Genomic DNA, 15,184 nt, shown 5'->3' on the forward strand with positions numbered 1-15,184 from the left:
TTTTTCCATCCACATGTAGAGCAATAAACGTGGATTTTTTAAATAATTTTTTCCATCCACATGTAGAGCAATAAACGTGGATTTTTTAAATAATTTTTTCCATCCACATGTAGAGCAATAAACGTGGATTTTTTAAATAATTTTTTCCATCCACATGTAGAGCAATAAACGTGGATTTTTTAAATAATTTTTTCCATCCACATGTAGAGCAATAAACGTGGATTTTTTAAATAATTTTTTCCATCCACATGTAGAGCAATAAACGTGGATTTTTTAAATAATTTTTTCCATCCACATGTAGAGCAATAAACGTGGATTTTTTAAATAATTTTTTCCATCCACATGTAGAGCAATAAACGTGGATTTTTTAAATAATTTTTTCCATCCACATGTAGAGCAATAAACGTGGATTTTTTAAATAATTTTTTCCATCCACATGTAGAGCAATAAACGTGGATTTTTTAAATAATTTTTTCCATCCACATGTAGAGCAATAAACGTGGATTTTTTAAATAATTTTTTCCATCCACATGTAGAGCAATAAACGTGGATTTTTTAAATAATTTTTTCCATCCACATGTAGAGCAATAAACGTGGATTTTTTAAATAATTTTTTCCATCCACATGTAGAGCAATAAACGTGGATTTTTTAAATAATTTTTTCCATCCACATGTAGAGCAATAAACGTGGATTTTTTAAATAATTTTTTCCATCCACATGTAGAGCAATAAACGTGGATTTTTTAAATAATTTTTTCCATCCACATGTAGAGCAATAAACGTGGATTTTTTAAATAATTTTTTCCATCCACATGTAGAGCAATAAACGTGGATTTTTTAAATAATTTTTTCCATCCACATGTAGAGCAATAAACGTGGATTTTTTAAATAATTTTTTCCATCCACATGTAGAGCAATAAACGTGGATTTTTTAAATAATTTTTTCCATCCACATGTAGAGCAATAAACGTGGATTTTTTAAATAATTTTTTCCATCCACATGTAGAGCAATAAACGTGGATTTTTTAAATAATTTTTTCCATCCACATGTAGAGCAATAAACGTGGATTTTTTAAATAATTTTTTCCATCCACATGTAGAGCAATAAACGTGGATTTTTTAAATAATTTTTTCCATCCACATGTAGAGCAATAAACGTGGATTTTTTAAATAATTTTTTCCATCCACATGTAGAGCAATAAACGTGGATTTTTTAAATAATTTTTTCCATCCACATGTAGAGCAATAAACGTGGATTTTTTAAATAATTTTTTCCATCCACATGTAGAGCAATAAACGTGGATTTTTTAAATAATTTTTTCCATCCACATGTAGAGCAATAAACGTGGATTTTTTAAATAATTTTTTCCATCCACATGTAGAGCAATAAACGTGGATTTTTTAAATAATTTTTTCCATCCACATGTAGAGCAATAAACGTGGATTTTTTAAATAATTTTTTCCATCCACATGTAGAGCAATAAACGTGGATTTTTTAAATAATTTTTTCCATCCACATGTAGAGCAATAAACGTGGATTTTTTAAATAATTTTTTCCATCCACATGTAGAGCAATAAACGTGGATTTTTTAAATAATTTTTTCCATCCACATGTAGAGCAATAAACGTGGATTTTTTAAATAATTTTTTCCATCCACATGTAGAGCAATAAACGTGGATTTTTTAAATAATTTTTTCCATCCACATGTAGAGCAATAAACGTGGATTTTTTAAATAATTTTTTCCATCCACATGTAGAGCAATAAACGTGGATTTTTTAAATAATTTTTTCCATCCACATGTAGAGCAATAAACGTGGATTTTTTAAATAATTTTTTCCATCCACATGTAGAGCAATAAACGTGGATTTTTTAAATAATTTTTTCCATCCACATGTAGAGCAATAAACGTGGATTTTTTAAATAATTTTTTCCATCCACATGTAGAGCAATAAACGTGGATTTTTTAAATAATTTTTTCCATCCACATGTAGAGCAATAAACGTGGATTTTTTAAATAATTTTTTCCATCCACATGTAGAGCAATAAACGTGGATTTTTTAAATAATTTTTTCCATCCACATGTAGAGCAATAAACGTGGATTTTTTAAATAATTTTTTCCATCCACATGTAGAGCAATAAACGTGGATTTTTTAAATAATTTTTTCCATCCACATGTAGAGCAATAAACGTGGATTTTTTAAATAATTTTTTCCATCCACATGTAGAGCAATAAACGTGGATTTTTTAAATAATTTTTTCCATCCACATGTAGAGCAATAAACGTGGATTTTTTAAATAATTTTTTCCATCCACATGTAGAGCAATAAACGTGGATTTTTTAAATAATTTTTTCCATCCACATGTAGAGCAATAAACGTGGATTTTTTAAATAATTTTTTCCATCCACATGTAGAGCAATAAACGTGGATTTTTTAAATAATTTTTTCCATCCACATGTAGAGCAATAAACGTGGATTTTTTAAATAATTTTTTCCATCCACCTGTAGAGCAATAAACGTGGATTTTTTAAATAATTTTTTCCATCCACATGTAGAGCAATAAACGTGGATTTTTTAAATAATTTTTTCCATCCACATGTAGAGCAATAAACGTGGATTTTTTAAATAATTTTTTCCATCCACCTGTAGAGCAATAAACGTGGATTTTTTAAATAATTTTTTCCATCCACCTGTAGAGCAATAAACGTATTTAAAAAATCCACGTTTATTGCTCTAGAAGTCCTTGGAAAAAATTATTTAAAAAATCCACGTTTATTGCTCTAGAAATCCTTGGAAAAAATTATTTAAAAAATCCACGTTTATTGCTCTAGAAGTCCTTGGAAAAAATTATTTAAAAAATCCACGTTTATTGCTCTAAAGTCCTTGGAAAAAATTATTTAAAAAATCCACGTTTATTGCTCTAAAGTCCTTGGAAAAAATTATGTAAAAAATCCACGTTTATTGCTCTAAAGTCCTTGGAAAAAATTATTTAAAAAATCCACGTTTATTGCTCTAAAGTCCTTGGAAAAAATTATGTAAAAAATCCACGTTTATTGCTCAAGAAGTCCTTGGAAAAAATTATTTAAAAAATCCACGTTTATTGCTCTAGAAGTCCTTGGAAAAAATTATTTAAAAAATCCACGTTTATTGCTCTAGAAATCCTTGAAAAAAATTATTTAAAAAATCCACGTTTATTGCTCTAGAAATCCTTGGAAAAAATTATTTAAAAAATCCACGTTTATTGCTCTAGAAATCCTTGGAAAAAATTATTTAAAAAATCCACGTTTATTGCTCTAGAAGTCCTTGGAAAAAATTATTTAAAAAATCCACGTTTATTGCTCTAGAATTCCATGGAAAAAATTATTTAAAAAATCCACGTTCATTGCTCTAGAAATCCTTGGAACAAATTATTTAAAAAATCCACGTTTATTGCTCTAGAAGTCCTTGGAAAAAAATATTTAAAAAATTCACGTTTATTGCTCTAGAAGTCCTTGGAAAAAATTATTTAAAAAATGCACGTTTATTGCTCTAGAAGTCCTTGGAAAAAATTATTTAAAAAATCCTCGTTTATTGCTCTAGAAGTCCTTGAAGAAAATTATTTAAAAAAATCCACGTTTATTGCTCTAGAAGTCCTTGGAAAAAATGATTTTAAAAAATCCACGTTTATTGCTCCAGAAGTCCTTGGAAAAAATGATTTTAAAAAACGTGGATTTTTTAAATAATTTTTTCCATCCACCTGTAGAGCAATAAACGTGGATTTTTTAAATAATTTTTTCCATCCACATGTAGAGCAATAAACGTGGATTTTTTAAATAATTTTTTCCATCCACATGTAGAGCAATAAACGTGGATTTTTTAAATAATTTTTTCCATCCACCTGTAGAGCAATAAACGTGGATTTTTTAAATAATTTTTTCCATCCACCTGTAGAGCAATAAACGTGGATTTTTTAAATAATTTTTTCCATCCACATGTAGAGCAATAAACGTGGATTTTTTAAATAATTTTTTCCATCCACATGTAGAGCAATAAACGTGGATTTTTTAAATAATTTTTTCCATCCACCTGTAGAGCAATAAACGTGGATTTTTTAAATAATTTTTTCCATCCACCTGTAGAGCAATAAACGTGGATTTTTTAAATAATTTTTTCCATCCACATGTAGAGCAATAAACGTGGATTTTTTAACCTGACCTTTTTAGTAATTTGTTATCAAGCTTTCAGGTTTTTATTTTATCGGTAGGCGCCACTAGTGCTTGTCTTACTAGCGCCCAATAACTCAATAATATGCTGTAACACTGATTATTACTAACCTTGAAAATATTTCTAAATAATTCAATTAAGAATGAAACCGAATACCAAGAAATAGACGAAAGCTTTTATCATCGCCCTCCTCCCCAAATTAATTTCCCTATCTAAAAAGGTAGAATTTCGCTTCCCATTTAGAATCAGTCTAGTATCTCAGTGATAATTGAATTCACTGGAACTCTTCTAAGAAATTATAGGCGTCATTGTCGGTCAAGAAGTATTAAAAACAATAACAAATAATAATTTATAGACAGAATTTTATTTTATACGAAAAACAAAACATGATTCTCTAAACAAATATTTCCCAGAATTTTATCTTTATACGTCTAATGTCTCGGCTACATGAGTCAGCATTACGTTCGACTATCAGACAATGAAGGCTAAACAGTTTTGCAAATGGCCAAGAACTTGAATTGGGAACGAAAGCAAAGTAGGGGAAATTAAGGGCTACAGAACTTGGAAAAAATTATTAAAAAAAAATCCACGTTTATTGCTCTAGAAGTCCTTGGCAAAAATTATTTAAAAAATCCACGTTTATTGCTCTAGAAGTCCTTGGAAAAAGTTATTTAAAAAATCCACGTTTATTGCTCTAGAAGTCCTTGGAAAAAGTTATTTAAAAAATCCACGTTTATTGCTCTAGAAGTCCTTGGAAAAAATTATTTAAAAAATCCACGTTTATCGCTCTAGAAGTCCTTGGAAAAAATTATTTAAAAAATCCACGTTTATTGCTCTAGAAGTCCTTGGAAAAAATTATTTAAAAAATCCACGTTTACTGCTCTAGAAGTCCTTGGAAAAAGTTATTTAAAAAATCCACGTTTATTGCTCTAGAAGTCCTTGGAAAAAATTATTTAAAAAATCCACGTTTATTGCTCTAGAAGTCCTTGGAAAAAATTATTTAAAAAATCCACGTTTATTGCTCTAGAAGTCCTTGGAAAAAATTATTTAAAAAATCCACGTTTATTGCTCTAGAAGTCCTTGGAAAAAATTATTTAAAAAATCCACGTTTATTGCTCTAGAAGTCCTTGGAAAAAATTATTTAAAAAATCCACGTTTATTGCTCTAGAAGTCCTTGGAAAAAATTATTTAAAAAATCCACGTTTATTGCTCTAGAAGTCCTTGGAAAAAATTATTTAAAAAATCCACGTTTATTGCTCTAGAAGTCCTTGGAAAAAATTATTTAAAAAATCCACGTTTATTGCTCTAGAAGTCCTTGGAAAAAATTATTTAAAAAATCCACGTTTATTGCTCTAGAAGTCCTTGGAAAAAATTATTTAAAAAATCCACGTTTATTGCTCTAGAAGTCCTTGGAAAAAATTATTTAAAAAATCCACGTTTATTGCTCTAGAAATCCTTGGAAAAAATTATTTAAAAAATCCACGTTTATTGCTCTAGAAGTCCTTGGAAAAAATTATTTAAAAAATCCATGTTTATTGCTCTAGAAGTCCTTGGAAAAAATTATTTAAAAAATCCACGTTTATTGCTCTAGAAGTCCTTGGAAAAAATTATTTAAAAAATCCACGTTTATTGCTCTAGAAGTCCTTGGAAAAAATTATTTAAAAAATCCACGTTTATTGCTCTAGAAATCCTTGGAAAAAATTATTTAAAAAATCCACGTTTATTGCTCTAGAAGTCCTTGGAAAAAATTATTTAAAAAATCCACGTTTATTGCTCTAAAGTCCTTGGAAAAAATTATTTAAAAAATCCACGTTTATTGCTCTAAAGTCCTTGGAAAAAATTATGTAAAAAATCCACGTTTATTGCTCTAAAGTCCTTGGAAAAAATTATTTAAAAAATCCACGTTTATTGCTCTAAAGTCCTTGGAAAAAATTATGTAAAAAATCCACGTTTATTGCTCAAGAAGTCCTTGGAAAAAATTATTTAAAAAATCCACGTTTATTGCTCTAGAAGTCCTTGGAAAAAATTATTTAAAAAATCCACGTTTATTGCTCTAGAAATCCTTGAAAAAAATTATTTAAAAAATCCACGTTTATTGCTCTAGAAATCCTTGGAAAAAATTATTTAAAAAATCCACGTTTATTGCTCTAGAAATCCTTGGAAAAAATTATTTAAAAAATCCACGTTTATTGCTCTAGAAGTCCTTGGAAAAAATTATTTAAAAAATCCACGTTTATTGCTCTAGAATTCCATGGAAAAAATTATTTAAAAAATCCACGTTCATTGCTCTAGAAATCCTTGGAACAAATTATTTAAAAAATCCACGTTTATTGCTCTAGAAGTCCTTGGAAAAAAATATTTAAAAAATTCACGTTTATTGCTCTAGAAGTCCTTGGAAAAAATTATTTAAAAAATGCACGTTTATTGCTCTAGAAGTCCTTGGAAAAAATTATTTAAAAAATCCTCGTTTATTGCTCTAGAAGTCCTTGAAGAAAATTATTTAAAAAAATCCACGTTTATTGCTCTAGAAGTCCTTGGAAAAAATGATTTTAAAAAATCCACGTTTATTGCTCCAGAAGTCCTTGGAAAAAATGATTTTAAAAAATCCACGTTTATTGCTCCAGAAGTCCTTGGAAAAAATTATTTAAAAAATCGACGTTTATTGCTCTAGAAGTCCTTGGAAAAAATTATTTAAAAAATCCACGTTTATTGCTCCAGAAGTCCTTGGAAAAAATTATTTTAAAAATCCACGTTTATTGCTCTAGAAGTCCTTGAAAAAATTATTTAAAAAATCCACGTTTATGGCTTTAGAAGTCCTTAAAAAAATTATTTAAAAAATCCACGTTTATTGCTCTAGAAGTCCTTAAAAAAATTATTTAAAAAATCCACGTTTATTGCTGTAGAAGTCCTTGGAAAAAAATATTTAAAAAATCCACGTTTATTGCTCTAGAAGTCCTTGGAAAAAAAATATTTAAAAAATCCACGTTTATTGCTATAGAAGTCCTTGGAAAAAATTATTTACAAAATCCACGTTTATTGCTCTAGAAATTTTTGGAAAAAATTATTTAAAAAATCCACGTTTATTGCTCTAGAAATCCTTGTAAAAAATTATTTAAAAAATCCACGTTTATTGCTCCAGAAGTCCTTGGAAAAAATTATTTAAAAAATCCACATTTATTGCTCTAGAAGTCCTTGGAAAAAATTATTTAAAAAATCCTCGTTTATTGCTCTAGAAGTCCTTGGAGAAAATTATTTAAAAAAATCCACGTTTATTGTTCTAGAAGTCCTTGGAAAAAATTATTTAAAAAATCCACGTTTATTGCTCTAGAAGCCTATGGCAAAAAATTATTTAAAAAATCCACGTTTATTGCTCTAGAAGTCCTTGGAAAAAATTATTTAAAAAATCCACGTTTATTGCTTTAGAAGTCCTTGGAAAAAATTATTTAAAAAATCCACGTTTATTGCTGCACAAGTCCTTGGAAAAAATTATTTAAAAAATCCACGTTTATTGCTGCACAAGTCCTTGGAAAAAATTATTTAAAAAATCCACGTTTATTGCTCTAGAAGTCCTTGGAAACAATTATTTAAAAAATCCACGTTTATTGCTCTAGAAGTGTTTGGAAAAAATTATTTAAAAAATCCACATTTATTGCTCTAAAAGTCCTTGGAAAAAATTATTTAAAAATCCACGTTTAGTGCTCTAGAATTACTTGGAAAAAATTATTTAAAAAATCCACGTTTATTGCTCTAGAAGTCCTTGGAAACAATTATTTAAAAAAGTCCACGTTTATTGCTATAGAAGTCCTTGAAAAAAATTATTTAAAAAATCCACGTTCATTGCTCTAGAAGTCCTTGGAAAAAATTATTTAAAAAATCCACGTTTATTGCTCTAGAAGTCCTTGGAAACAAATATTTCAAAAAATCCACGTTTATTGCTCTAGAAGTGTTTGGAAAAAATTATTTAAAAAATCCACATTTATTGCTCTAAAAGTCCTTGGAAAAAATTATTTAAAAAATCCACGTTTATTGCTCTAGAATTACTTGGAAAAAATTATTTAAAAAATCCACGTTTATTGCTCTAGAAGTCCTTGGAAACAATTATTTCAAAAATCCACGTTTATTGCTCTAGAAGTCCTTGAAAAAAATTATTTAAAAAATCCACGTTTATTGCTCTAGAAGTCCTTGGAAAAAATTATTTAAAAAATCCACGTTTATTGCTCTAGAAGTCCTTGGAAAAAATTATTTAAAAAATCCACGTTTATTGCTCTAGAAGTCCTTGGAAAAAATTATTTAAAAAAATTACGTTTATTGCTCTAGAAGTCCTTGGAAAAAATTATTTAAAAAATCCACGTTTATTGCTCTAGAAGTCCTTGGAAAAAATTATTTAAAAAATCCACGTTTATTGCTCTAGAAGTCCTTGGAAAAAATTATTTAAAAAATCCACGTTTATTGCTCTAGAAGTCCTTGGAAAAAATTATTTTAAAAATTCACGTTTATTGCTCCACAAGTCATTTGAAAAAATTATTTAAATAATCCACGTTTATTGCTCCAGAAGTCCTTGGAAAAAATTATTTAAAAAATCCACGTTTATTGCTCTAGAAATCCTTGGAAAAAATTATTTAAAAAATCCACGTTATTGCTCTAGAAGTCCTTGGAAAAAATTATTTAAAAAAATCCGCGTTCATTGGTTTGCTGTTATATAATCGTTTTATTTTTTAAAACATTCTAAGCTCTAAAAGCTTTTAGAGAAGAAAAATATTTATGCTGTAAGGGAAGCTGTGGTAACATCAGAACTATCCGTAACATCTGTGCTGCTTTCATCATCTGAACTGCTATCAGCTTCAGTGGTGGCATCATCTTCAGCAGCAACAGTTGTTTCCTTGGCATCAACATCGGCATCTGTGGTAGCTTCACTGGCTTCTGTGGTGCTGCTGCTGCCGTTTGTATCGGAGCTGGAGTTATAGTATTGGGGATTACAACAACCCAACAAAGGATCACTGGCACCCATGACACAGGCACCAACACGTTCATCAAAATAGCTGCCGCTTGAACAATAACCCGAGGAGACCTCAACACCATTGAGACAATACAAATAACCTGTGCAATTGCTGGCCGAATACATGTTGACGAAAGAGTTGGTGGTACCCTCACAACGATCACAATTGTTACGGGCCTGCAAGCGGTCAACACAGGTTTGGCTAACGGTATCATAAAATTCACCACTGGGGCATTCTGCAATTTGATAATAACTGCCATCACAGACGAAATAGGTGTCGCAGGTGTTGCCAGCCTTTTTGGCATTCTTGGTATTGCAGGTATCCGGGGCCAAGAAGGGATCATTGGTAACCTAAAACAGAAACACAATTAATTACCAATTAATCACCACTCAATAAATCTCCACAACCCACCTGAGAACATGTCACCGTTTGAGGATATTCACACATCATTGTCAGCACATTGTACTCCAAGTCATTGGGACAGATTCCACTTTGCATAACACCATCAATACATTTATTCCATCCGGTACAGTCGGAGGGACTACCAAAGAACAAGTTGCTTGGTATAAAGTTACACAGGTTCAGGGGCAAAGTAATGGTAATTGAAATCTCTGCACCAGTATCGCTAGTATCTTCACCACTACCAATCTCAACGCTAACATTGGCATCCGAATCCGCCGTTGATCCAGCGGCACAACTATATTGATTGGGATAAACACAGGCCTGTTTCAGAGGATTGAAATATTCACCATATGGACAGGTGGCACGTTCCGGGCCAGTTTGACTGCAATAATAAAAATCGGTACATGAACCAGCAACTGGAGCCCATGCTCCGACTTGATAACCGGAACAGGGTATACTACTCGATACAGCACATTGTACCTCTTCTTGAGGACGGCAGATTTGATCTTCCTTACTGAAGATGTAGCCGCTTGAGCAAATTTGTCGAATAGCTCTACCACCACGACATTCGTAATAGGCATCGCAAGCATCCAGAGAAGAAATCATCAGACCATCATTGACCAAGGCACACAAGTGGTTCATATTGAACTTTGATGGTAAACCCTGGCTGCAGGCGGCCAAAACTGCCACGCAGGCAAGGGTGAGAAAGAAATGAGAACCTGCAGGATGATGGAGGAGGAAAGGAGAGAAGAAGAAGAGAGAGAGTGAGAGAAAGGGAGAAAAGATTTAGAAAAATAGATCGTTTGTAGATGTGCATAATAAGACGTGGATAAAGTATCTGCATTATACGTAAGACGTGGATAATGTATCTGCATTTTCCAAATGACGTGGATAAAGTATCTACAATATCCAAATGACGTGGATAAGGTATCTACGTTATCTAAATTATGTGGATAAAATATCTACATTATATATATATATATATATATATATATATATATATATATATATATATATATATATATATTGTATATATATATTGTCCGAATGACATGGATAATGTATCTACTTTATCCAAATGACGTGGATAAAGTATCTAAGTTATTAAACGACGTGGATAAAGTATCCGCATTACAAAAATGACGTGAATAAAGTATCTACCTTATCAAAATGATGTGGATAAATTATCTTGTTATCCAAATGACTTGGATAAAGTATCTACGTTATCTAAATGACCCGGATAAAGTACCTATATTATCCAAACTACTAGGATAAATTATCTACATTATCCAAATGACATGGATAAGTATCTACGTCATCCAGGTGGTGTGGATAAGGTATCTACAATATCCAAATGACGTGGATTAAGTATCTAAGTTATCCAAGTGACGTAGATAATGTATCTACATTATCCAAATGACGTGGATAATGTATCTACATCATCCAAAAGACGTGGATAATGTATCTACACTATCCTAATGACTTGGATAATTTATCTACATTATCCAAATGACTTGGATAAATTATCTACACTATCAAAATGACTTGGATAAGTATCTACGTTATCCAAGTGACGTGGATAATGTATCTACTTAATCCAAAAGATGTGGATAATGTATCTAGATTATCCAAATGACGCGGATATTGTATCTGCATCATCCAAAAGACGTGGATAATGTATCTACACTATCCTAATGACTTGGATATTGTACCTACATCATCCAAATGACGTGGATAATGTATCTACACTATCCTAATGACTTGGATAATTTATCTTCATTATCCAAATGACTTGGATGAATTATCTACACTATCCAAATGACTTGGATAAGTATCTACGTTATCCAAGTGACGTGGATAATGTATCTACTTCATTCAAAAGACATGGATAATGTATCTGCATTATCCAAATGACGCGGATATTGTATCTACATCATGCAAAAGACGTGGATAATGTATCTACACTATCCTAATGACTTGGATAAATTATCTACATTATCCAAATGACTTGGATAAATCATCCACACTATTCAAATGACTTAGATAAGTGTCTACATTATCCAAGTGATGTGGGAAAAGTATCTACATTATCCAAGTGATGTGGAAAAAGTATCTACATTATCCAAATGACGTAGATAATGTATCCACGTTATGCAAATGACGTGGATAAAGTATCTACATTACCAAAACCTGCATTATCCAAATGACGTGGATAATGTATCTACTTCATCCAAAAGACCTGGATAATGTATCTACATTATCCAAACGACGTGGATAATGTATCTACTCTATCCTAATGACTTCGATAATTTATCCACATTATCCAAATGACTTCGATAAGTATCTACGTTATCCAAGTGACGTGGATAATGTATCTACTTCATTGAAATCATCATAATGACTTGGATAATTTATCTACATTATCCAAATGACTTGTATAAATTATCTACACTATCCAAATGACTTGGATAAGTATCTACGTTATCCAAGTGACGTGGATAATGTATCTACTTCATTCAAAAGACGTGGATATTGTATCTGCATTATCCAAATGACGCGGATATTGTATCTGCATCATTCAAAAGACGTGGATAATGTATCTACTTCATCCAAAAGACGTGGATAATGTACCTACATTATCCAAATGACGCGGATATTGTATCTACATCCTCCAAAAGACGTGGATAATGTATCTACACTATCCTAATGACTTGGATCATTTATCTACATTATCCAAATGACTTGGATAAATTATCTACACTATCCAAATGACTTGGATAAGTATCTACGTTATCCAAGTGACGTGACGTGTATCTACTTCATTCAAAAAACGTGAATAATGTACCTGCATTATCCAAATGAAGCGGATAATTTATCCACATTACCCAAATGACTTGGATAAGTATCTACGTTATCCAAGTGACGTGGATAATGTATCTATATTATCCAAATGTCGTGGATAATGTATCTACATTATCCAAGTGCTGTGGATAATGTATCTACACTATCCTAATGACTTGGATATTTATCTACACTATCCAAATGACTTGGATAAATTATCTACACTATCCAAAAGACGTGGATAATGTATCTACATTGACGTGGATAATGCATCTACATCATCCAAAAGACGTGGATAATGTATCAACTCTATTCTAATGACTTGGATAATTTATCCACATTATCCAAATGACTTGGATAAATTATCTACACTATCCAAATGACTTGGATAAGTATCTACGTTATCCAAGTGACGTGGATAATGTATCTACATTATCCAAATGACTTGGATAAATTATCTACACTATCCAAATGACTTGGATAAGTATCTACGTTATCCAAGTGACGTGGATAATGTATCTACTTCATTCAAATGACGTGGATAATGTATCTAGATTATCCAAATGACGCGGATATTGTACCTACATCATCTAAAAGACGTGGATAATGTATCTACACTATCCTAATGACTTGAATATATTATCTACATTATCCAAATGATTTGGATAAATTATCTACACTATCCAAATGACGTGGATAATGTATCTACATTATCCAAATGAAGCGGATATTGTATCTACATCATCTAAAAGACGTGGATAATGCATCTACACTATTCTAATGACTTGAATAAATTATCTTAATTATCCAACTGATTTGGATAAATTATCTACACTATCCAAATGGCTTAGATATGTATCTACGTTATCCAAATGACGTGGATAATGCATCTACATTATCCAAATGACGCGGATATTATATCTACATCATCCAAAAGACGTGGATAATGTACCTACACTGTCCTAATGACTTGGATAAATTATCTACATTATTCAAATGACTTGGATAAATTATCTACACTATCCAAATGACTTGGATATGTATCTACGTTATCCAAGTGACGTGGATATTGTATATACTTCATCCAAAAGACGTGGATAATGTATCTACACTATCCTAATGACTTGAATAAATTATCTACATTATCCAAATGATTTGGATTAATTATCTACGCTATCCAAATGGCTTGGATAAGTATCTACATTATCCAAATGACGCGGATATTATATCTACATCATCCAAAAGACGTGGATAATGTACCTACACTGTCCTAATGACTTGGATAAATTATCTACATTATTCAAATGACTTGGATAAATTATCTACACTATCCAAATGACTTGGATATGTATCTACGTTATCCAAATGACGCGGATATTATATCTACATCATCCAAAAGAGGTGGATAATGTATCTACAATATCCTAATGACTTGGATAAATTATCTACATTATCCAAATGACTTGGATAAATTATCTACACTATTCAAATGACTTGGATAAGTATCTACATTATTCAAGTGATGTGGGAAATGTATCTACATTATCCAAATGACGTAGATAATGTATCCACGTTATGCAAATGGCGTGGATAAAGTATCTACATTAACAAAACGACGTGTGTAGCGAATCTACATTATCCAAATATTTTGGATAAAGTATCTACATTATCCAAATGACGTGGATGATATATCTACGTCATCAAATGACGAGGATAAAGTATCTGTGTTATCCAACCGACATGGATAACGTATTTATATTATTCAAATAACGTGGGTAAAGTATGTACGTTATCCAAATGACTAGAATAAGGTATAAACTTTATCCAAGTAACCTGGATAAAGTATATTCATTATCCAAATTACGTGGATAAAGTACGTACATTATCCAAATAACTTGAAAAAGGTATCGACGTAACTCAGATGACGTGGATAAAGTATCTACGTTATCCAAATGATGCAGATTATATATCTACGTTATCCAAATCACTTTGATGGTGTATCTTCATTTCCAAATCAGTTGTATGAAGTATCTATATAACTCAATGACTTGGATAAAGTATCTACAATGTCTAATGATGTGGATAAAGTATCTACGTTATCCAAATGACTTTGATAAAGTATCTACATTATATATGTGCATTTTATACTTTATCCTTGAACACTAAACTGAAATATGTTCACCACTATATTCTTTTTTTTTCTTCTGGATTTATCAAACTCCTTACCCATAATTTGTTTTCCTCGAATTCTTTTTACGTCAATCTAATGTTTTTTAATGTTCTTTCTTGCGAAATAAAATAAAAACTGTTTTCGCCAAATAGGAATTTCACTTATTTTATAGTACTTCAGCAAATCAATGGAACGATCATATCTTAAAGTGATGATGTCCAAAACTTGGACATAAACAAATCAGACATTTTGTCTATTTTCGGTAGTTGTCTTCATTTATCATTTGAACATAAATGATTGATCTGTTTTGGAGTGAGAGTGAAGTACTAGAGAGAGAGAGAGAGTAAAATCGTAATTGGTTATATACCGATTATGTGATTTGAGGATGAGTCAATGTTTTTAAAAATATACCCGGTTTCGTAATTAATTAGTTCTAAATTTAAAATTTTTCGCCAAAACACAGGTTAATGCCTAATTTTTTTATCATGAGGATGTATAGTAAGATTGATGTGATGTTATTGAAAATAATTGGGAAAAAATTAACGGGTTTAGTGGCGTGTGGGCAAGAG

The 15,184-nt window shown here is 30.7% G+C and overlaps 1 protein-coding gene across 1 annotated transcript; it reads right to left on the bottom strand.

Annotated features, from left to right (window-relative positions):
• Positions 1–8,964: 8,964 nt before the first annotated feature.
• Positions 8,965–14,728, bottom strand: LOC141403272 (peritrophin-48). Its single transcript, XM_073985459.1, has 3 exons — positions 14,672–14,728; positions 9,614–10,323; positions 8,965–9,552 (listed from the first exon to the last, which is right to left on the bottom strand). The coding sequence occupies exons 1-3, from the start codon at positions 14,673–14,675 to the stop codon at positions 8,965–8,967; spliced, it is 1,302 nt and encodes a 433-aa protein (XP_073841560.1). The 5' UTR covers positions 14,676–14,728.
• Between the last annotated feature and the right edge of the window lie 456 nt (positions 14,729–15,184).

The sequence above is a fragment of the Musca autumnalis genome, unplaced genomic scaffold (genome assembly GCF_047663935.1).
Source record: "Musca autumnalis isolate F117 unplaced genomic scaffold, ASM4766393v1 scaffold_4, whole genome shotgun sequence".
NCBI lineage: Eukaryota > Metazoa > Arthropoda > Insecta > Diptera > Muscidae > Musca > Musca autumnalis.

What these genes read in the sequence shown, in the direction of transcription:
- LOC141403272 (XM_073985459.1), bottom strand. An exon ending in AAACGGTGACATGTTCTCAG is followed by an intron (nt 9,553 to 9,613) that starts GTGGGTTGTGGA and finishes TTTCTGTTTTAG; the next exon opens with GTTACCAATGATCCCTTCTT.